Source organism: Calidris pugnax, unplaced genomic scaffold (assembly GCF_001431845.1).
Source record: "Calidris pugnax isolate Ruff unplaced genomic scaffold, ASM143184v1 scaffold41, whole genome shotgun sequence".
Lineage (NCBI taxonomy): Eukaryota > Metazoa > Chordata > Aves > Charadriiformes > Scolopacidae > Calidris > Calidris pugnax.
Window position 1 is genome coordinate 23,105,998 of NW_015094509.1, and position 23,379 is coordinate 23,129,376.

The 23,379-nt window shown below is 39.8% G+C and overlaps 1 protein-coding gene across 1 annotated transcript; it reads right to left on the reverse strand.

Moving 5' to 3' along the window:
• Window positions 1-903: 903 nt before the first annotated feature.
• Window positions 904-21,631, reverse strand: OC90 (otoconin 90). Its single transcript, XM_014965218.1, has 14 exons — window positions 21,586-21,631; window positions 17,840-17,905; window positions 17,561-17,620; window positions 17,116-17,290; window positions 14,361-14,473; window positions 12,893-13,021; window positions 10,423-10,479; window positions 9,134-9,184; window positions 8,757-8,813; window positions 4,239-4,388; window positions 3,810-3,908; window positions 2,541-2,715; window positions 1,808-1,914; window positions 904-1,214 (listed from the first exon to the last, which is right to left on the reverse strand). Exons 1-14 carry the CDS (start codon window positions 21,629-21,631, stop codon window positions 904-906), a joined length of 1,596 nt encoding a protein of 531 aa, XP_014820704.1.
• Between the last annotated feature and the right edge of the window lie 1,748 nt (window positions 21,632-23,379).

Genomic DNA, 23,379 nt, shown 5'->3' on the forward strand with positions numbered 1-23,379 from the left:
TTGTTGTTTAGCTTTGTTATTAGTTGTCATGTTCTAGTCATTTTCTTTCTTGTGGCAGTATTTTATGATCAAAGCATAGTCTAAATTAGCACCTTAGCAAGGAAAAAGCTGTGTTTATCCCTTTATACTGCTGTTGTCTGATAACTGGTGAACCTTGTGAGTGGTGAATTTGGAAAAAATAAAGCAAACAACCTTGGGTTCAGTAAAAAGCAAAAAGCATTTTTCCAGCTTTACATTGCATACTTCAGAATATATTTGTCTTAGTTGATTCCAGGAAGCAGAACCTTTAAATTATTCCCTTTAGCATCCTGAAATCTCTCAAAACTGGAGATAACCATGCACAGGACACAGCTCTGGTGCAAGGAATGGGGCTTTTACTGTCATGATCTGTTTGACCAGCAGAAACTCTGCTGGCTGAAAATTGCAGTTAGATAAGAAGGGAAGAAGGAACCTATTTTTATGTAATTTCCTTACCTTTTCTTTTGTGTGTCTTGTGCTAAGCTCAGTAAAAGAAGAATGTCTGCAAAAGCAGTTGGAGTAGTTGCAATTTGGTTTAATTAAAACCCTAAAATATTAGGTTTTCAGCAAGATCCAGTCTGAACCAACTACACAGTTAACAAGAATCTGTCTTTGATCAGAACATAAAAATCAAATGAAATTACACAGAATACTGTCAACTAATAATTTAAGGCAGTATCTGACCTAGATAGGCAGTCCATAGTCCTGACTTCCCTACAGTAAGGAGTATTACAGGCTAACATTTAATAGCTAGTCTATGATTATGTCATTTGTGTGCTGGAAAGTGTGAAGCAGAGTGTAGCGTGATAAAGAGGATTAAGGTATGCAATGGCTGGCTCTGAAAGTCTCCATGCTGGTTCTCCAGCACGTGGTGGTGGTGGCTGGTTATCTGCCTTCATGTTGCTCCATTCTGGAGTTTCCAGCAGGACGGTGTGTCTCTCTCCTTGCTCTTCTTAACGCCCTCCACAGTGGACCTTCCTCCTCACTGCTCTCTTCAGAGCTGGAAGTCCCAGTGCCTGTTTCTGTGCCCATGGAAGGTCTTTCATAAGGGTCTCTCTGACATGAGGCTTTCTCCTCCTGGCACTCCTGCCTGTGAGGGAACTTCAGGCTCTCATTGAAGAAGGCAGAAGCCATGCACTCAGCTGCTGTCTTGTCACAAGCACATAGTAGTTTCTCACAGGTGCTCCAACCAATACCTTAAAAAGAATCATAGAATGGTTTGGGTTAGAAGGGACCTTAAAGACCATGGATCCAACCCCCCTGCCATGGGCAGGGACACCTCCTGCTAGACCAGGTTGCTCAAAACCCCGTCAGAATTAAGGTTTGAAAGCAATTACAATTAGTCAATGTGTAATCTGCCATGGGTGGATGAGCTTTTGAAAGTAACATTTTCAAATCTGCCTTGAATTTTAGTCTCCAAATTCACCTTCAATCATCTAAGTATAAGCCTGGCACCAAGGTGCTGGGCAGCTGAAGGTTCTGATTGGCTTTAGTTGAATTTGTGAACATAAAGGCACCCAACAGCTGACTTCTGTCTCCAGTCATAAAATACCTGCGTCTGATTTTCTCAGCCTGACCTGGTCACATCATACACAGTGGTGTAATAACCTTGATCTCAGCTAGGAAAAAAAGCTCCATTTTGCAGTTAAGCATTGCTAACATTTTCTAAGCCAAATTTTTCTGTCCCCATACTCGGCTGTAGCAGCTCACAGGCCTGGTGGTGTTCAGTCCATAACGCTTTGATACACTCTCATCAGGGCAGAAGGAATTTCCTCTAACCAGAACTTACATTTTGGCTTGTGATCAAAACATACAACTTCAGATCTTGAACTTCTTTCTGCCTGACATCCGAGTTTCTTCACTTGTTCCATACAACAGTGATGAGTGAAGCAGCACCTAAAATAAACATAGTAGACATATAAACAATAAATAAAAAATCTAAAATAAACACTGTAGATATAACTGAAAAGTATTTACTCTTCTTGCGTCACAGAATACTCACAATTATTTTATCTGTGTATTTTCAATGCCCATTTAAACTGAGAAATTTATTTTTCATATGGAAAAAAAATTCCATAAGGAATAAGAAACGATCAAACAAACCTGTTCCTACTCTCCTCCTATAGCTGTTCCTGCTTTCAGAACTTCCTCCCTCATTCCTTTGGCATCATTTGCTTAAGAGTGCTGTAGTTTTTTGGTGGTATTTTGTTTTATTTTTAAGACATATAATTACAACTCTAAGTGTGACCCAATCCTCTAGGAGAAGTGTCTTCAAGTGTTTAAATATTGCTGGCTGAAAATCTGTAAACTGCATCAAGATAGCGAGAGCCGTGACTAGCCTTCATGTTTTATGTATTTAAGTGGCTATTTACTTACTCTTTTTCAAAATATGGCCTGACTACTGACACATAGCAATACAAGGCCCAGCCTTGTATTGTATACTGATGTATACTGATCTTTGTTGGTCCATAGGCACCCCGATAATGCCCACAGTTAATGACAGAATGTAGAAGAGCCCCCACCTGTCCAGTGTATCAATAGGGTCACCTCCTCCTTCTTGGCCACAGTAGCAGCCGTAAGACTCAAACTCCTCAGGGCATCGCTCAGTTAAACAGAAGAGCATTTCTCCCAGCTGGGGCAGCTCCCTCTTCGCTCTTCCGTTTCCTCTCTCTTGCAAAAAGGTTAATCGCTCACATACTGGAAAGCAAAGAAAAAAGTGATTTGACACATCATGTTTTCACCGGTTGGGGGATCTCTTGTGATGACAGAAGTATTTTCAGAGCTCTCAGAAACTTTTAAAGGCAACGTTTTACAATATCTAAATTATTGCTCCAGTCCATGGCTCTTAGAGTGCTACAGAGCAAGTCAGTAGAAGTGGGGGGAAATATTTAAAGGGGAGAGAGCTGCCTAGGAAGTTATAAAGTACAAGTAAAATTGGATTGCAATGAGAGTGCTTTGCAATCCTTTGTAATCCTTCGTAGTTGAATTTTCCTTCTCGAATATTCAAACCTAGCTGGGTATTCAGTAGCTTCTGTCTTGGCTAATTCAGAAAACAGAGTCTTAACCTCTTATGTTAACGTATGGTGATAACTGGGCAATGACTAATGTGTGCTGGAGTAAACAATAACTACTTTTTCTTCTGAAATACCTTCCACCTAGCATTAAAGGTGTAGTAGGGCTAAGATGTACATGATTCCTTCATGGTACACTTACAAAACTCCTCCTGATAAAGCTTGGCTACCATCACAGAGCAATCAGTGCTAGTGTTACTTTCCTAAAGGAAAGATTTTGGATTTTCACTTCAAAGAGAATTATTTCCTGATCTTACAAGCCAGGGAAGACCACCTTGGATAATCGTATTCACACTTTTTAACTGCAATTCAATTAGAGCTGTGATGCCTCTATCCCAACTGAGCAACAGGGAAGTTCCTTCTATTGCTTCTGCTGCTTGCAAAATCAGCTAACTCAAAGATGTGGTTAAATTACTGCCTAAAAACAAAAGCAAGGGGAAATATTCACTGAGCTCATTTTAGATCTTGTACTGTATGAAAAATGTACTTATAACCTAATCATAAATAGGTTTTGTTAAGTTTGGTGGGAGAGGCTGAACTGTTGGAAGCTTTTGCAGATGACTGCATCTCCTGTTGTTCTTATAAATACCAATGCATATGTGCTTGTCTAACTGGTTTAGAATAACTATAATCCTTATATGTAATATACAACTCCCTTTTCATATAGAGGTAGCTGAATATTTCATTAGATATAACCGGGGAACAAAACCCTTCATTTACCTTTTTCTGCAGGTTCATGGGGTCTGGTGTCAGACAGCGCCAGTTCCAGGGCTATTCCAGAGGGAGCTGTGCTCTGCCCACCCCTTGCTGGGCTTGTCTCTGGAGATGGCATATGGGTAGATTAGACTTACAAAGGGAGAGGAAACTCTTCTTTCAGTAATGTGTCCAAAAGTGCATATTCTGAACCGTAATCAATTGGCCGTTTTCTAAAATTTGCTTAATTCATAGATGGAAGGCTGTTCATTAATGGTTAATTAATCTTTCTATGTTAAGCTATGTTAAATTAAGCATTTCTATGAAATATATCCAGATTTAGGAAGAAAATAGTGTTATTCTACGTCTACAAAAAATGCTGAATCCTCAGATAGCTGAGAACAGGAGTAGGGGAGTGCTGTAAATTAGAAGAGGTGTAATTCAGTTTTTACTTGCCTTTTTCTTTTGTCTTTGGAGATGTGAGGGCAGGAGTCTTCTCGGTGGGGACAATTTTGACTTGCATTGAGTTAGTATCTCCAGACAGTAAGGCTGGGGAGGTGGTTATCTCTTCCACTGGGGCCACAGCTTCCATAAATCCATCCTCTTCTGGATAAGCAGAAAGAGGAAAGCAGAAGACGACATTGGACATGGAGCAATAAAAAGGAAGATTTTCATTGAGATAGCAGGTCAGAGTACTATCCCCAAGCAGAATTCATGTGAACTGATAGTCATAGAGGAAAAAAAATAAAATAAAATGAAGACTGTAATAAAATGAAGGAAAAGTAAGGAGTACCCACATTAGTCATTTCTTTACTTTGTTGTAAATTTGTTGTACATCTGCCTTTCAGAAAAGAAGATGCTGGTTAAACAGAACCAGTATTACTACTGATTTATACATTTTTTTTTTTACCTTTATATGTTGCATACTGATGCAAAGAGCTGTGCCAGCTGCTCAAAATCATATGGGTTACTGATTAGTCAGCCATACTGAGAGATAAAGTGCAGGTGAGGTGTCATTTTGTTAGTAAATTCCTAAAAAAAAAGTCCATTCACATGAGGATACCAAAACTGATAGCAGCATCAGGGAAGGTGGAAAATTATTTGACTGATACAGAGCAGGGCAACTGAAGGATTTGCTTCACTGTAACCACAAGCAAATATTAAGGAGAAAATAAGTTGAGGATGAATAGAAATGTAGTTTTAAGGGGATTCTTCATCCTAAAAATTAAATTTATATTTATTTTTGGATTATCTGAGTCTTTATTGTTGGCCATTATTGCTTTGTTTAATTTGGTGGTTACTTAACATTTTTTTCTTTCTTTTTTTCACTTTCATTTTTTATATAAGCTAACCTGAAAATGAAAATACTGCTATCAAATGGTTTCATTTTTTCTAAATTTCGATATGAAGAATGTGGCAGTTCACAAACAAAATACTTGGGAAATACTAGTTAACATATGTTTCCACATTTTTAAAACCTTTCCTTTTAAATTCCTTGGCTGAATTTATTAATTGGATTAAGCTCAAATTCATTAAATTTGTTCCTCTGAAGTTCTGTTTTTAGTATGTGTTAAAAATAGCCTGTCAGAGGATAGGAGCAGAGATTAAAATAATGAAAGAACTGCTAAGAACACAAGGAAGACCATGGAAGGTTGAAGAAAGGGAGCGATAGCAACACGCTAGATCTAGTAGCTAACAAGGTGCACATTTTATGCCACTCCGTTGACAGTGATGTGTCGAAAGCAATTCCTGCTAGATGTAGAAAATAGAACTGGAGTTTGGGAAATTCTGCACTTAGCTAAGAATAGATATTACAAATAATCCTCCAGGAGCCACACAGACCTCACAGCACAACACACAGATTTTCTGGTACATTCAAGTTAATGCAAGGGAACGTTTAGTGATTTTGACCATTGCTTAGCACAGCCATGCTGGATTTCTGCACGGGGGTGGGAAAAGTGGACCAGCAGTGTAATCAGAGGCAAAAATTTGCTACTTTCTTCTCTCCATATGTACTGCTCCTTAAGTTTTTCAGGGGGATTTTAGTCTGCCTAAACAATCCTTTCTACCAAAAAAAGGGGCCGCTGAAAACTTCCAAGTTTCCCACAGTGCTCCACTTCTGTAGCTGCTGGCGTGGCTGTGCTCAAAGCAATAACAACTGCAAGAGGTGAAGTAGGGTTTAGACCAGGGAAAGAATTCCGTGAAATTCTGTATTAATAAAGGAGGAGGCACAATCAAAATGAACCCTTCTGGCAGCAGGTGCTATGAATGTCATTTAAAGGATCAACCATTATATTGGAAAAACCTTATATGAAGAGCCCTTCACAAATTCTTGCACAAGGAGTGCAATGAGTGGCTTGAGGCAAGACAGCGAATAATTCTGAGTCTGGTTTTATTATCTGTGTACCTGCTACCTGACTTTGATTCTCTGGCAGCCCTGTTGTCACCATGCATGGATTTTGAACTGTGATGCTTGTAGATGAGGTATTGCTGTGTCAGCCACAGAATCACATGGGGTTAGAAGGTCTCTGGAGATCATCTAGTCCAACCCCCCTGCCAAAGCAGGTGCACCTAGAGCAGGTTGCACAGGAACTTGTCCAGGCGGGTTTTGAATGTCTCCAGAGAAGGAGACTCCACCACCTCTCTGGGCAGCCTGTTCTGGTGCTCTGCTACCTTCAAAGTAAAGAAGTTCCTCCTCATGTTTAGGTGGAACTTCTTATATTCAAGTTTGTGCCCATTTCTTCTTATCCTGTCACTGGGCACCACTGAAAAAAGACCAGCCCTGTCCTTTTGACACCCACCCTTCAAGAATTGATCAGTTAAGGCATTGATCAGATCCCCCCTCAGCCTTCTCTTCTCTGGACTAAAAAGACCCAAGTCCCTCAGCCTCTCCTCATAAGAGAGATGCTCCAGGCCCCTAATCATCTTGGTAGCGCTTTGCTGTACCCTCTCCAGCAGTTGCCTGTCCTTCTTGAACTGGGGACCCCAGGACTGGACACAATACTCCAGCTGGAGCCTCACCAGGGCTGTGTAGAGGGACAGGATAACCTCTCCCCACCTGCTGGTCTCACTCCTCCTGATGCACCCCAGGATGCCATTGGCCTTCTTGGCCACAAGGGCACATTGTCAGTTCATGGTCATCCTATTGTCCACCAGGACAGGAAAGAGAAAGCTGAGAGTCACTGACCTCTTATCGAGGGGCGGGAGGGAGCAGGAGCTGTTCCTCTGTGGTCCCTTGTAGTACCTGCTCAACAAGCAGAGGCATCATGTTAGTGACCTACACCCTCCATTTCTGCAATGCATTTCTGGAGTGGCTTTTACAGAAAACATCACAAAGCTTAAGCAGACATCACTATTAGACTTCTTTTATGAAAACAGTAATTAGGAGAAACCAAGTGGTTTGCTTAGGGATGTGCAATGAGCAGGACAATTAGGGGTATAACCCAGAATTCCCGAGCTACAGATTTTTGCCTGTGACACCACAGAGCTTCCTTAACCAAAACCTGTTTTCACCTGGAGTCAGGAGTGACTGATTCATCAATAAAAGCATAATCAGTGTCTTACCTCCAGCTTTGGAAGTCCCCAGGACCAACTCACTGGGCTCAAAAGAAATCACTGTTGAAGACAAAAAAGGTAAACTCAGAAAACAAGTTTCCAGCGCTGACTCTTATGAGATATCAGGCTGCCAAGAAGAGCTTTTTCAGCAAAGCAGGAAGACCTGGGCATTTTTTATACTGGCCGTTTTTATCTGTGGTGCATCTATTGTTGCAGACAAAGTAATAGTGATAAAATAATCTCGTTGCTGTGTTCAAATAACGGGCTTTACACTAACAAAGCAGCAGCATACCTGTGACTGAAGCAGCAAATTCAATATTAAAACCATTCGACAGACAAATACAGTAAAAATAATTAGGTCTATAATCTCGGTGTTGTGCACAGAAGGATGTGCCACATTCCTCACAAACACCTCATGTTTACCTGCAATGAAAGCCAAGTGCGGATGGGCAGCTACAAGCCCCAATACTTCCCTATTCTCTAATTTATTTTTTGATAAGCATTTTTCATTTATCATCAATTATATTTTGATAGGTTATAAACATTATTTAAAAGAAATATCTCTGCATCTTTTTGTCTGCTGTTAGGATATTGTGATGTGAGGAATAATGGCTTTGCGTTTGAACAAGTTTCCGAGTAGGACTTGGCTTCATCTTCTTGCAGTTCCCCCAGTTGTCAGTGGTGAAGCTCCTATGGGCTTAAACGGGGAGACAGCTAGTTAAATGGTAAGTGATTCTCCAAATATTTCCTTCAGAGTCTGACTAGATGTTATCTGTGATACATTTTCAGCTTTCTAAAATTTCTAATACAGGTTTTTATCCCTTGGCAGTAATTTGAGCTTTAGGATGAACTATGTCTCTTTAGAGAGCACAAGTTATCATTTTCTCGGGAAGTAAAAGATTGATACAGATGTACAACTACAGAAGAACTCACTCCTTCAGGAGCTCTCAGTTTTCTATTACCAAGCCTCCCAGAAGAGCACATTACAGATTGAAACCAGGTTCTTCTGTTCTCAAATAGTGCCAGGTCTGACCCTTCAAGAATTGATCAGTTAAGGCATTGATCAGATCCCCCCTCAGCCTTCTCTTCTCTGGACTAAAAAGACCCAAGTCCCTCAGCCTCTCCTCATAAGAGAGATGCTCCAGGCCCCTAATCATCTTGGTAGCGCTTTGCTGTACCCTCTCCAGCAGTTGCCTGTCCTTCTTGAACTGGGGACCCCAGGACTGGACACAATACTCCAGCTGGAGCCTCACCAGGGCTGTGTAGAGGGACAGGATAACCTCTCCCCACCTGCTGGTCTCACTCCTCCTGATGCACCCCAGGATGCCATTGGCCTTCTTGGCCACAAGGGCACATTGTCAGTTCATGGTCATCCTATTGTCCACCAGGACAGGAAAGAGAAAGCTGAGAGTCACTGACCTCTTATCGAGGGGCGGGAGGGAGCAGGAGCTGTTCCTCTGTGGTCCCTTGTAGTACCTGCTCAACAAGCAGAGGCATCATGTTAGTGACCTACACCCTCCATTTCTGCAATGCATTTCTGGAGTGGCTTTTACAGAAAACATCACAAAGCTTAAGCAGACATCACTATTAGACTTCTTTTATGAAAACAGTAATTAGGAGAAACCAAGTGGTTTGCTTAGGGATGTGCAATGAGCAGGACAATTAGGGGTATAACCCAGAATTCCCGAGCTACAGATTTTTGCCTGTGACACCACAGAGCTTCCTTAACCAAAACCTGTTTTCACCTGGAGTCAGGAGTGACTGATTCATCAATAAAAGCATAATCAGTGTCTTACCTCCAGCTTTGGAAGTCCCCAGGACCAACTCACTGGGCTCAAAAGAAATCACTGTTGAAGACAAAAAAGGTAAACTCAGAAAACAAGTTTCCAGCGCTGACTCTTATGAGATATCAGGCTGCCAAGAAGAGCTTTTTCAGCAAAGCAGGAAGACCTGGGCATTTTTTATACTGGCCGTTTTTATCTGTGGTGCATCTATTGTTGCAGACAAAGTAATAGTGATAAAATAATCTCGTTGCTGTGTTCAAATAACGGGCTTTACACTAACAAAGCAGCAGCATACCTGTGACTGAAGCAGCAAATTCAATATTAAAACCATTCGACAGACAAATACAGTAAAAATAATTAGGTCTATAATCTCGGTGTTGTGCACAGAAGGATGTGCCACATTCCTCACAAACACCTCATGTTTACCTGCAATGAAAGCCAAGTGCGGATGGGCAGCTACAAGCCCCAATACTTCCCTATTCTCTAATTTATTTTTTGATAAGCATTTTTCATTTATCATCAATTATATTTTGATAGGTTATAAACATTATTTAAAAGAAATATCTCTGCATCTTTTTGTCTGCTGTTAGGATATTGTGATGTGAGGAATAATGGCTTTGCGTTTGAACAAGTTTCCGAGTAGGACTTGGCTTCATCTTCTTGCAGTTCCCCCAGTTGTCAGTGGTGAAGCTCCTATGGGCTTAAACGGGGAGACAGCTAGTTAAATGGTAAGTGATTCTCCAAATATTTCCTTCAGAGTCTGACTAGATGTTATCTGTGATACATTTTCAGCTTTCTAAAATTTCTAATACAGGTTTTTATCCCTTGGCAGTAATTTGAGCTTTAGGATGAACTATGTCTCTTTAGAGAGCACAAGTTATCATTTTCTCGGGAAGTAAAAGATTGATACAGATGTACAACTACAGAAGAACTCACTCCTTCAGGAGCTCTCAGTTTTCTATTACCAAGCCTCCCAGAAGAGCACATTACAGATTGAAACCAGGTTCTTCTGTTCTCAAATAGTGCCAGGTCTGTTTGCATGAAAACAGGTTTTGTTGTGGAGTGCTCATATTCAGCCCTCGGGAAACTTACTGTAAACACTGGCTGAGCACATCCCATGTACAAACTGAAAAATCACACCACCTCATTCAGTCTTGAATTTGATCACTAAAACATTGCATCTACTTTTAGATCTGTCCTTTTAGAAGGGCAGAAAGCAAGCAAAGAGCTTATTCTTATATTTTACTCTTTCAGCTTTTGGGAGCTGCAAACTTTGCCCCATGCACTCTTAAGTTGCAAACCTTCTTCCATGGATGCAGTTGAAGCCCGTGTTTTGTCCATCCCATGATGAAGGAATTCTGCAAAAATAAAAACACTCCCAAGAGTCATGCCTTACGATGCTTAACAATCAGGATCTCACCATAACAGGATCAGTGTCATAAAAATGGAACTTATTTTTAAATATTACCACAGTTGTGCTTTTTGTGCAGTTATTGTATGACATAAATACAGCAAATGCAAACCCAATTATTAAAAATTATGGTAACAATATTAAAAACCTGCCTTAATATTTATTCGGTGCCGATACTAAATTCTACTTAGCAACATAAAAAATAAATAAGAAATCAACAAAAAATAAACAAAAAGTCCCTCAGTCTCTATCATACAGAGTTTCAACCTAAACAAGAAAAATTGGTTAGCAATCAGCATAATTTAAATTCCCATTTCAGCAGGTACTTAAATAAGTGGCCTATAGTGAAGGTATGAAGATAGGATTTAAACATTTAAACAGAAAACAATGTTTAAACCCATGCACCTGGCTAGGAACCTTGTTGAAGCAGAGCCTTAAATGTGCATGCAAATAGAGAAGGATCCATCTGAAACTATTTTTAAGCTGCTTTTACTGTGTTTCTTCTTATATCATTTCTCAATGAGCTTCGAGGTTCTCTTCTCAGAAAAATGAGTTAATTGGCTGAAATTTTCCCGTGCACCTGTGTAAAAGCTGGTCACAAAAATGGGGGTTTAATTTATTAGGCTTTTTTTCTCTTCCTTTCATATTTTGACATCTTGTTAAAACTTGTCTTTGCTTCTCAGAAAGGAATTCATAGCTTCCAAACTACTCATGTTATTTTTATGAGTATAAATTTATCTTGATTTAAAATACTCCAATCAAAGAATTACAGAGATAAGGACGTACCCTCTGTGTGAAGTGCTGTCATTGCTCTCTGGCTGGTGGTTTCTGAAAAGGAGAAAGCTCTCTCATAGACTAACATATGGAAAGGGAATTTGTCACTGTTTAATCTGAATACTACAACAAATCAGGAGTTAATTGAATTTATTGCTATTAAAGTAGAGGTTTAGGCAAATATATCTCCATTTCACTCTCTGTAATATATCCCCATTTTTCTCTGTAATAAAGAATCTACCAAAATCCTTTTCCTAGAAATTCGTCAGATAGGATTTTTTTTTTTTTTTCAAACCCTGAACTGGACAGAAGAGCTACACAGAAAGATAATAACATGAGTGAAAGCTAAAGAAAAATGTTTAATTCAGAGGATATTTTCCCCATTAAGAAATATAATCAAGAGCCTAAAATTTCTAGAGGTATTCAGTGAGTTAAGATTGAATTAATCTTTATCAGCAGTGGTAAAATCAGCATGATTTTCCTGTTAGCACCTAACAATTTCCCCTTTATTTGGAATGTGTTGGAACTGCCATACTTTATATTAGAGCCATCTGATCCCAGTGAAAGATTACTGGCTTAACACGAAACAATTTTCTGGCTTTGAGGCAAACTTTCCTGTGGCATTTTCTTCTCCCTTGACCTGTTCACAAGGGGGTGCCTGCATCCAGAGCATGATACAGATGTCTATATCTGTCCTTAGCACTGGGGGGTGTGAATATGAGCCAAAGGATTAGAAAAGCTAACATTGCTTTTTCACATCCACGTCAGCTTGGGAGTTCAAAGGTCCTCCCCCTGCCATGCTCTGGTTGCAATCCATATGAATTAAGTTTTTAATCTGTCCCTGTTCCCACAGGACAGGTATTCAGCCTTACCAGGCTGTAATTTCAGCTGCAAAGCACAGATCAGTGTATGACAATGAAGATAAATATCCCCTTCATCTTTTCAGAGGATTTTTCTTTCCAAGATGGAAACCAAGTAACAGAGTAGACTGGGTCTATTTTTGCCTTTCCAGCTAGAGTTTTTGCATGATTTAAGGGGAGATTTGAGCTAGCAATATTTTCCGTTTGGCATTCCTGTTAGTGACCTCAGTGACTAATCACCCCAAATATCACCCATTCGTTCACATTGGCAAGAGTCTCCCAGGGCTGGCAGGTGCCTCCTGAATAAAGAATTTCTTCATATCTAACAGGAATTTCCCTGTTGTGTTTCTTGCCTCTTGTCTTGTCCCTGTGCACCTCCAGGAAGAGTCTGGCTGCGTCTTCTCTACACATCCCACTAGGTATTGAGGACAGCAAAAAGGTCTCCCCTGAGCCTCCTTCTCTTTCATCGTGTGCTCCTGCCCCCTCACGAGCTCAGTAACCTCCCCTGGACTTGCTCCAGGATGGCAATTAGCCCACCTTTTTCTTCTCTCTTGGTATTCACTTGAGTAGCAGTAAATGGAAAGGACACATGAAATGGAGAAGAGGACAGACTGCCAGATTTAGTGCAGGAAAGCACCCAGCTGCTGCTTCATTCTCCTCAGGTCAAATTTGATGCCAGTGGAAAAACTGGCAGGAGGAGGCAGTCGATCAGATCCTTATTATTACCTGTAACAGGAGATGGACAGAAGGAGACATCCAGCCCATTCAAGGAAGAGTTAATGTGTGCCTTCACAAAGCATTCAATGGCATCTTTGTCACAGTTGCAGAGAAACTGTTCACAGGGATCCCCAGACTCTAGAAATAAAATAAAAATCCAAACAAGGTACTATTGAAATATCTTTTCCACCTCCGTCTTTCTTCTCCCTGTAAAGTTTGTGTCTATATTCATTAGTGCAAGCCTATTTGTACTGCACTTCTCCACATTAAATACTGTCAAGTTTCATAGTCCTACACAATTTGTTTTCCAAACACTAACCAATGTAGCCTGGCACAGCTGGCAATAGACTTCTTGCCTCTGCCGGGTCATTCTGCAGAGCAGTGAGGGCAACAGAGCAGGGCTTCCCTGCCTCTGGTTTTCCCATGGAAAACTCAACCCAGCTGATGCAGAGCCTGACATTTCACAGACGTCATTAAAATATTCCTCCTAACCTCAAGGAGTCATAGTCCACAAGCCAAGACTTTCATGTAAGATGTGTTTTGCTCCTTATAAAGGGTATGAAACAGTTTCCCAGGAAATACTATTTTCCCACTTCAAAACTTTCTACCTTTCAGGGTTTAAAAAACACCATTGACCTTTTGAAGCTGTCACTCTTATGTTCCACATTTTTGATGGAAACTATTCTTTTTTTTTTTTTCCCTTTTTTTTTTTAATTTAGCTTGAACAAAATATTTTCTGATTATTAAGTATGGAAAAAGCTAAAAAAGTACTATTTACATTTAAATTAACTTAGACTTGTATAGATTGGCCTCAATAGCAAAAATGGTTTTAATTTTAAACAAGAAAAGGAAATTGGATCAGATTGTTTCTTAAACAAGCTGTAAGAGTTTTGGTTTGGGCATTCTTTTCCTCTTTGCTGGTATCCTCAAGTCGTGTTCTAGCACATGGTCTTTTCTGACAGTGAATACTTGCTGAAAAATTATATTAAAATTGATTAGGCACTGAAGAGCCCCACCCCACTCTTGCCAGGACTGTGTTAGTATTGCATGGAACAATGTGTCTGAGGAGTGTGTATGACCTTGAGAACGAAGAGTGGAATCCCTCCAAGGATATAAAAATCAGGCCTTGAATCTTCAGAAGTGAACTGTTTTTCAGGTCTTTGCCCAACAACTGCTGCATTTCTGATGTGTGGAGGTATCTCAAGCAATGCTTAGTGGTCCTGCCAAGTCAGGAAAGCCTCAGCAAGAGGCTGCCTATTAGAGGAGCCCTGACAAGGGTCTAGTTATTGGACTTCAAATATCCTGCCTAGCTGGGCTCTGATGTTTCTGTGTATTCTTATTTCCATTCACCCCTGTTTAGTAGAACACTTAAGCCCTTAAAAATCCATACATAGAAGTGGTTTCTGCCTAATTCACATATGACCTTTGGCAGATAGACCAGAATAAACATCTAATTTATGGTGAGGCTTACTCTTACCACAGGTCAGGTTTTCAGTAGAGCAGCTGACATCTGTAGAAATCTTTGATGGGTCCCACGTGCACTCCATCTCCATTGCTTCATCATAGCATTTGCGGTGCTCGAAACAGCATCTTAAAGAGGGAAATAACACAGAGTTTACACAATTTATTTTCAGTTCAAGATCAGACTGCAATGCTTTCGTGTTGCTCTTACACAAGAATGCAAAAGAGGAGAAAAAGGGCTCCTCAGTGTGGTCCCTAGACACAAGAAAAGCTTAGTTCTGTTTTTCCCTAAGTCAGTCATATGGGGTAAGTACAACTGGATGCAAAACTCCATGGTGGAAGCAGGTCTGAATGCTGTGGGAGACCAGGTTTATACTTCTGTCCTGAGTTCTTACAAGGACTCTACAAGCAGTTTAAATAAGAAATCCACTATCGGTGCCCAAATATCCACCCATGGCACTGCCATGTCACTGTCAACAGTGCCCCATGGCACGGCTCCAGAGGTCTTGGATCCAGTCCTGCTACAACCTTTCTCTCTGCAGATTTGGAGAACTACACAGAACCTGGCACTCATGGAGGGTTAATGTCTCTGAAACACCCTGTGAATCCCTGTATCTCGTTGAGACTATATAACTACATGCAGTTAGTTATATATCCTCTGTTTCTTGTACTTCTATGCAACAATCAGAATTTAAATGCACCATTTACCCATGGGAAGGGATGATGAAAAAATTTTCTAACACTGGAGTAAAACAGCTTTCTCCTACCACCACACAACAAAGGCAGTTAGAAACCTTGCTTCTCTGTCCCCATGTACTTTGGAGGTAGAGTAGGTTACGTAGATATGACAGTTATCTAATTTAGACATGACAAGTAGCTACTCTGGGAAATAGGACAAGCTTGCTCTTACAGGCACAAACATTTTCCAATGCCTTGAAAACCTACGTGAGTTATTCAGCCCTTTTTTATGAAATAGAAATGGCAGTGATAAAACCCAAGGTTTCCCAAACTAGTTTATAAGAAATAAAGTTAGTGAAAAAATTACAACACTGTGGGAACTGTGTCCGAGAAAGACACGTAGCAGCTACCTCTCTGGAGGCTCTCTTGAACCAAGGGCATATCTGTGTCAGTGGCAAAACAATAATCAGCCTCCCTTTACTGCAAACTGCAGTGGGGTTGCCATGCTGCTAAGGAAACCTCATCACAAGACTGCTCACCAATTTGTAAACACAAAGTGACTCTGTGGCCGTTTCTCAGGACAAAACTGCTGACAGATCGTTCTGCTGTTGCTGCATTTACACTGCTCTGCATTAAAATGAAGCTGAGTGAAGCGAAAGCCCAGGTGCTCAGCTCTTCGGGTATCAGTCCATTGAACTGACTCGAGCTCTCATTTCAGCATGTCATCACAATTGTTCAGAAATGGCTTTTTTCCAGTAGCAGGGTTAGACCTTCATTTTCCCAACCATTCCATGCTGGAAAGTGGATGGATTAATTTCCATCTATCTCTGGGCACTAGCTCTTTTTGAACCATTGCTGTCTTCACTCAGGTATTAATACATTACATTACCTTGTTGTAAAAAGCTTTTTTCTATTTAGACATGAGTGCATTTTGATTCTCTTTGAATTTCTTTTCACACCTCCTGCAGGCATAAGTGAACAACCTTTTACTTGTCCTGACCTGAGATTACATTTTTTCTCACTATCCCAGTCAGGGTCTGGGATAGTATCCCTCCAAAGTACAGTGTGGAATTTGGGTGGTTTTGTTCCTGCTGCATGGTACTGGGAAGGACCATTGAGCTGTATTGTTCTTCTTTGTGCCTGGGTGCTCCAACCTCTTCCAACCTTTGCATGTACCACAGATATTCAGGGCAAGATCTACTCAACCTCCTGCCACTTGAAGTCTTATTTAGCTGATTCTGTTGGTGTTTAAATGCCCCTCAGATAACAACATTTCCATTATAGTCCACTATGAGCTTACATTGCTGGTGTATTACACAGCTCCCCATAACAAAAGTTTGATAAGTTTGTAAACCCATTAAGCTGCTCAGAATAATGCTCTCCCACTTACCTTATTAACAGGCCCTCCAGTTTTTGGCACTGATTTCAGTGTGAGACAGAATTCTTCAGTACAACAAAATGAACGAGACTTGCTTCACAAAGATCTGTTCAGAATTTAGAGACTTCTGGGTAGATATGTTAAGGAGATGGGTGTGGTGTTTAATTCTCTATTGCATTAGTGGCCACTCTTTGCAAGCGGTTTAAATCAGCTGTGCCACCTGAGTTGCACTGGTGGAATTATATGCAGGTGTGTGGGACTCTGATTTTATCTGTAGGATGGGAGTATTTCTCCACATCAAAGTGTGAGGAAATAAAGGGAGGCTATGAGAAAAAAAGAACAAGTGGATCATCCCATACTGTAGTTTATGACCATCTTGACTTCACCTGTTTCCAAGTCATGCTGTAAGGCGACTGGTACGGGGCATCAGCTGAGCAAAAAGATAGTGCTCATCAACAGGTAGGAATAACAAAGGGCAGGGCTGATAAACCAGAGCTGAAGTTATCATTTATAGGTCACAGCAGATATTTAGGCTGCAAGTGACTAGATTAAGCAGAGCTGGATGGTGTGGGACTGACACCCTCTGAATAAATAATCTATTTTTTTACTACTGTCCTTAAATCTTTTAGGCAAGTGTTATGCTTCGGGTCATCAGAGCATGAGGGCAGTGAAAGCTGGTCATGGCAGAAGAGAACATCTCACAGGTAAGACTTACTCATCAGCTTCATCCACAGGGAGTCCTTCCATCTCAAACCGGCAAGAACAACCGTAGTCCTCAAAATCCCTGGGACAAAAACCAGTAACGCACTTCATTTTGTTCACAAAGTTGAGCAAGGCAGGGAAGTTAGTGAAGATGGACTGTAACCAGGTGAAGTGAGAACCCAGGCAGTCTGGAAAGAGAACGGCCATAGAATGCTTGGTAAACGGAGGTGAGCCAGGTGTGGGTCACACATGGGTGATGTTTGCATGAACACAGAGCCTAAAAAAGGCAATAACGCAGGCACATTGAGCAATGCTTGACACCCAGCAGTATTCAGTTTTGTAATAGTCTTTGGGGAAATCTACAGCCTCAAAAATCCCTGTTCCTTTTCAATGTATATAAAAGCAAACTCCACAGGATTTCTATTCTGTGCTCAAGTACAACTGGAACACATACTTACCAAAAAATAATGCAACACTTTCCACATTTTGAAAGACTCCATTGAAGAATGTGGCATTGTCTAAATGAAAAAATAAACAAACCACACTTCTTTTTATAAAAGTAAATGACAAGAACTGTCCCCAGACTGCCCCTAGTCTTGCTTCAATTTATAAACCCTTTTGAGATAAGAGTTACTAGCTAGTTGCTAACAGCACACTTTCCTGCAATGCTGCTGAAGTACAAGTGATTCCCCTCTGCCACGCAATACTGTGGAAAGCAAAGCTTAAGCCATTCTTACTCAAGATTCTTTCAGGCGTGTCAAGAAGCTCTGGCAGGAATGCTGGTGGCTTCAGTTCTTGCCCACCTACCTCAGCAAACAAATTAAAGAAGAAAAAGATTCAACAATAAAAAAAAAAGCCACAACAACAAACTAACAACATATACTTCATTATGGGACATACACTGCAGGCATTTTGAATCCCTTCCCACACTAGAAAGGTGATTTATGAAAGCCATGAAACGCTTGGCTCCATCTGCACCCAGGAAAGCCCACAAGTGTCACAGTGACTTCGGCTTAAAAATCAGTCCTCTGTTAAACTGAGGTATTGCTAGAGATGTGCTAACCCTTGTATTCCCCTGCTCTTCTGAACAGTAGCACTTCCTGGGGTAAATCAGTAGAATTGTATAACATTGTTTTAGTTGCCAAACTACTTTCATTGTCCCAGAATGTTTCTATTCTGTAAGCCTGTGCTCTACGGTTATCTGAAGTCAAGAGGTTTGGTTTTTCCAAGTCCTTATTGCCTATTGTCTTATTGCTTCTTTTTCTGTCACTATTTCTTTCTTAAGTTAATTATCTCTTTTTCCTTTTGAAGATGCTGTGGTATATTTTCAATGCTGTTATTTTTTTCTATTTGCCATATCCTGAATTAGAGTGAAAATTATTACTTGTTCTCTTCCTTCCCATTTTTTACCTTGTTCTTATCTTCTGCATGATTTGAGTTACTTTGGATTTATTTAAATTTGACGCTTTTTTTTAACTTTTTTTTTTTTTTTTTTTTTTTTACAATAATAAGTCAAGGGTATTTATTTGTTCAAGGATCTGAAAACTGAAGAAGAAAAAATAATGTTAAATGCATGGCATAGCTTAGGTCTCAGAATAACTGGCTTTAGGAAATCTGTCCAGTTTCTCTATGAAAGATTTTGGGAAAGAGCAGACAGTTATCTTGCTAAGCTGTTGCATTTTCCTGCAATAAGTATAACAGAATAAAGAGGAGTAGTGGATTTTTAGATATAAGGCTTAAATCTATGTTTAGTAAAGGATTAGGAAAAAATAGGACTTCACTTCTTCTTTTACATAGTGTATAACAGCCTTCTCAGAATGTCCACAACTTTTGTGGAGTGAACAAGAGTTATATGCCTCCAGCAATTCTTATCTCAAGTTTAGTGGCAGAATATGGGTATGGGATTGGGGGAGGTAGGAGGAGGTGCTTCCTCTTCTGTTATTCTTTTCCTGAAAGTCCTGGTCACAACCAAAAGCGTTTGGATGAACAGCAATCCATCAGAAGTGTCCTTCATTACAGCAGGTCTGAGGGGAACAGAATCGTTCCACAAACCAGAAAAGGTCTCCTGATAAAGGCTGGCCTTCTTCACAGGACTGGAACAAGTCTGTTGAAAGCTTGGTGACCACGAGAAATTCAGATTCAAGCAAACTAATGGTGTGCAAAATAAATTGTATTGAAGGCTACGTATTTTTAAAAATGCTAGCTAAAGTAAAACTGCCCCTTATTGTGTGGCTTAAAGCCTGTATTTCCTCTGCAATGACAAAACATCCTTCCCCCAAGCCATGTTCTATCAAGTGCATCCAGACCCAGGTTTTGACACTCTGGATAACTCCATGGCTCCAACTCAGCGTCTGTTGATGAATAGCCATTGATCATTCGGTCCTTCCAGCAAAAGTTTGGAAAACATGAAAATCCCATTGAGCTGAAACGAGCCAGAGGAGAGCACTGATAAAGCCACGCCACAGAACTGTGGGAAGCTGTGATTGCTCCAGCATCCTTCACTTGCACTTAGTTCTTCTCAGCAAACTTAATTTGCACACACGCAATTAACACATAAATGTTTGAGGCTCCCCTGGAGAAAAATCTCCATCACAGGGTCAGCAGCTTGGTAAACTTTTGGCTCTTCTAATCCTTTCATTACAAAGAATGCTGTTTCTAATTGTCACTAGGTCAAGATCAATGAACCAATGTTTGCTAACAAAATTGCTTAATTTTTTTTTAAATTGATGGGGAAAGGACAAAGAGCAAATACTTTCTGGATGAATTATTCTCTTTTCTTATTTTGCTATCATATCTTTTGGGGCTATTGGTCCTGCGCCGTTCTCCATATAACCAGTGAAAGACTGCACTACAAAAATCAATCCTTTAAGCCTCAAAAGACCCCGGGAAGGTCACCATCTCTCACCTTTCTCTAAAACCTGCTAAATGACTTGGCACGGGTCCTGAGGAGACTTGTGTGATACATTAGCTCTAGGGCTTTCCAGTTGTATAACTTATCCACAGAATTTCTTTCACTATTCAGATATATGTAAAAATATTTCTGGACTGTGTCTGTGATGTTTCTACTCTGATAAAGATTTTCTGAAGTTTTATCTGAAAAAAGCCCATCAAAAAACCATCAGTGCACCTCCAGTTGTGTTTTGCAATCATGGCAAGTTAAAATGTCACAATACAGGGCATGGACACAGTCATTGTAATCCTTAGGGAGCAGAAAAATTGATTGTGCTGAGAAAAGTCAGGGTGCCACAAACCCACCTTATTTGATTTATTCAAGGTAAAATACCTTAGCTCCTTACAAAGATGCTAGTTCACGAGCAGATATTTGTTTCAGTCTCAAAGCAGAGATCAGCAGAATAAATCCCACATAAATATATATCAATAACCCTCTCCAAACCTAAAAATAGTAACATTTTAAATTTTTGTGCTCAGAATGTGCTTAGCTGGGGGAAAAGGATCTAAAAAATGTAGCACAACCTTTTAAGGTTTAAGGGGAAATCTTTTTCAAATGTTCCGTTCAAAAAAGTTCTGAGTGTCCAGATATTTCTGAGTACACTGGATATTATCAATATGTTTAGTCCCTTTTACATCTGGGGACTAATTACCCCTTTATTTTTTTATGAATACATGGTGTAGATATTTGGGCATTATCTACCACTGCAGTGGGAAATACTAATATTCTTACTGATTTCTATTCGTATAGTACGAGTTAAGGTTCAGCTTCGTCAATATATTTTAGCCTATGTGTTTTATGCTGTTTCTTTACTGACTTTTGCTGAACGCAGCCCCTGAGAAGAGAGGCCACTGGTGAAGTTGAAGTAGGTCAGTGCAGAGTTTTGTCTATGCCGAGGTGCTGAGCTTTCTTTTCCCTTTAAAAATAACCCCATGGAGCGACCAGAAATGCTGTTAGACCTTCTAAGAGTCCTTCTCTTCACCAGCACACCACTGCCCTTAATGACATTCCTACACAGTGCAGGGACAGCAGAAATTTGAAATGTTTGCCCATTCCTGTCACTGGGAAGCTCATTCACCCCTGACAGTAAAAGCTGAAGACTTACATGAAGAAAAAAAAAATATGAAAGAGGAGCTTTAGCTGAACAGGAGTTATATGTCAGGATATACGGAATGGTTTGGAGAATTTAGACAATACACATGTATTTAATGAGTTGAATCTCTTTATATGCAACTTGTAAATCTTTTTTTGAGGATTATTTAAAGGATTTAAATAATGACCAAATGCTGGCCGAAGGGAGGTTGCAATATTTGGTTATATTTTTAATCCCACTAAATCTTTCTTGCTGCACTATAAATCCTGAGAAAACTATAAATACTCGATAGATAAATTTATTTATGTGCATTTAGGTGTTGAACAACTAAGCTTGAGGGGACAGAGGTGTGCTTCTAAAGCACTATTTCAAAATGCACATACTTAAAACAATATTTAGGCATAAATGTCAAATAGTCATAAAAATACATTGCCACTTACCGCTGTATGACACCATTGACATAGACACCAGCAGAATTACAATCATTTTTTGTTTAATCCAAAGGTGAAAAAAAAGACAAACAGCAGACTGGTGTGCCTGGTGATTTAAGTAAAATATTAGGCAGAATGTTATCTCTTGAATCTGGGAGTGGGAAGACATCATCTTAGAAAATCATTCTTTTGTAGTCTGGCCATTTCTACTTGATACAATTTGGTTTTTCCCCTTACCATAGTAAAAGTACATATTACAGCAATGATAAGCTTTATGGATCCTTAAAATTTTAGCAATGTACTCTATAAAACTGACTAACGATTTATTTTAATATTGCTTTAAGTAAGTCAATAGTCTCTGCCAAAGTGCCATAGGCAGGGAAAGTCCATTTAGCAATAAAATGGTGCACTTGAAGTTTATTTTATTTTGCAAACAGTTTTCACATCTCACTTGATCTAATGGGGTGTTTAAACTATTCTTCACAGTAAGTTTAAATGCAGATATTGTGAAACATTGTGTAATGTGTAGATGAGGAGACATTCTGGGATTGCTTCTATTGAACCCAGTTAATCTGCAATCCATTATACGTTTGCTTCACATCACGAAAATCTCTTCCATTTTGTAGTAAAACTTTTACTCTAATCTGTGTTGAGACTAATTTAATGGATTTTCCTAATGATAAACTCAATCTTGTTTGGAGATCTTCAGGTTCTAGGTATGTTTGTTCTTAACAGAAAAGTGCATAAAGAATTCTTCTGAAGCTAAAAGCCTAGCACTAGTATTCATTAAATGACAGATAATAGTTTGGTTCCGAACTACAGGCACAGTTTACCCTAAATTTAGAATGATTTTCTAAGTCAGTCAAGCACAGGGTTTTTTACAGCCAAATAAATGAACATTTGTTTATCAGTTTTCAAATATGTATCTACTGTTGATTATCTGCTCCCCTAAGGTCAAATACTACATCAATTTCTATTAAAAAATCTTGTAATATTTCATCAAGAAGTGAGTTTATAAATCTAATAGGTCTAAATATTTACAGTCTGCTTCCCCAAATCTCCTACCTACACTTTAGTCTACAACTCCATAGTCCCAAATAGCTTATTCTACGTTGTTTTCTTCCTGACTCCTGTATTATAGAGTACATCTAGAAAGACTTACCTTGAGGGATATTATTCAAAAGCAGTTGGATGGAGGACAAATGGATTTCAACAAAGTCAGTACTAAGTTATTTATACCCACTTGGGTATATACCTCACCCATGTGATCACTTCCTTTATCAAACCCACTTCAACATTTATTAATTAATTCTTCCATGAGATTCCTTAGAGTCATTATGCCCACAGTGTATCTTAGTAATATAGCTCCAGCCATGTAAAGGATCTATACTGAGAAGTCTGTTCTGCAGGTGCATTCACAGTATAGTAACTTTCCCTAATACTCTTGGCTGTAATTAAATAACAATCATCTCATTGTTATTAATCACTCACAAAATCTCTGGGGCATGTGAATATGGCTTTAATAGTTTAGCAAAAGGTAGTGTTCAGTGATGAAAGATGAGTGAAAATTTATACAGCTTTAAACACTGGAATTCCTCAGGGCTGAGAAGTCTGCACTCGTCTATCCACGGTGGCTCTGATCCAAAGCTGAGTGAAATCCAGGGGAAGGTTGAGTCAATGAACTTTGGGAAGACTTCTCCTCTTGGGGAGGTGTGCTTCTTGCCAGGGTAAGACACAGCTACCCTTCAAAGATGCCATTGACAAAGGCAAACTGTCCACTGAGTTTTTGCGTGGAGAAGTGAG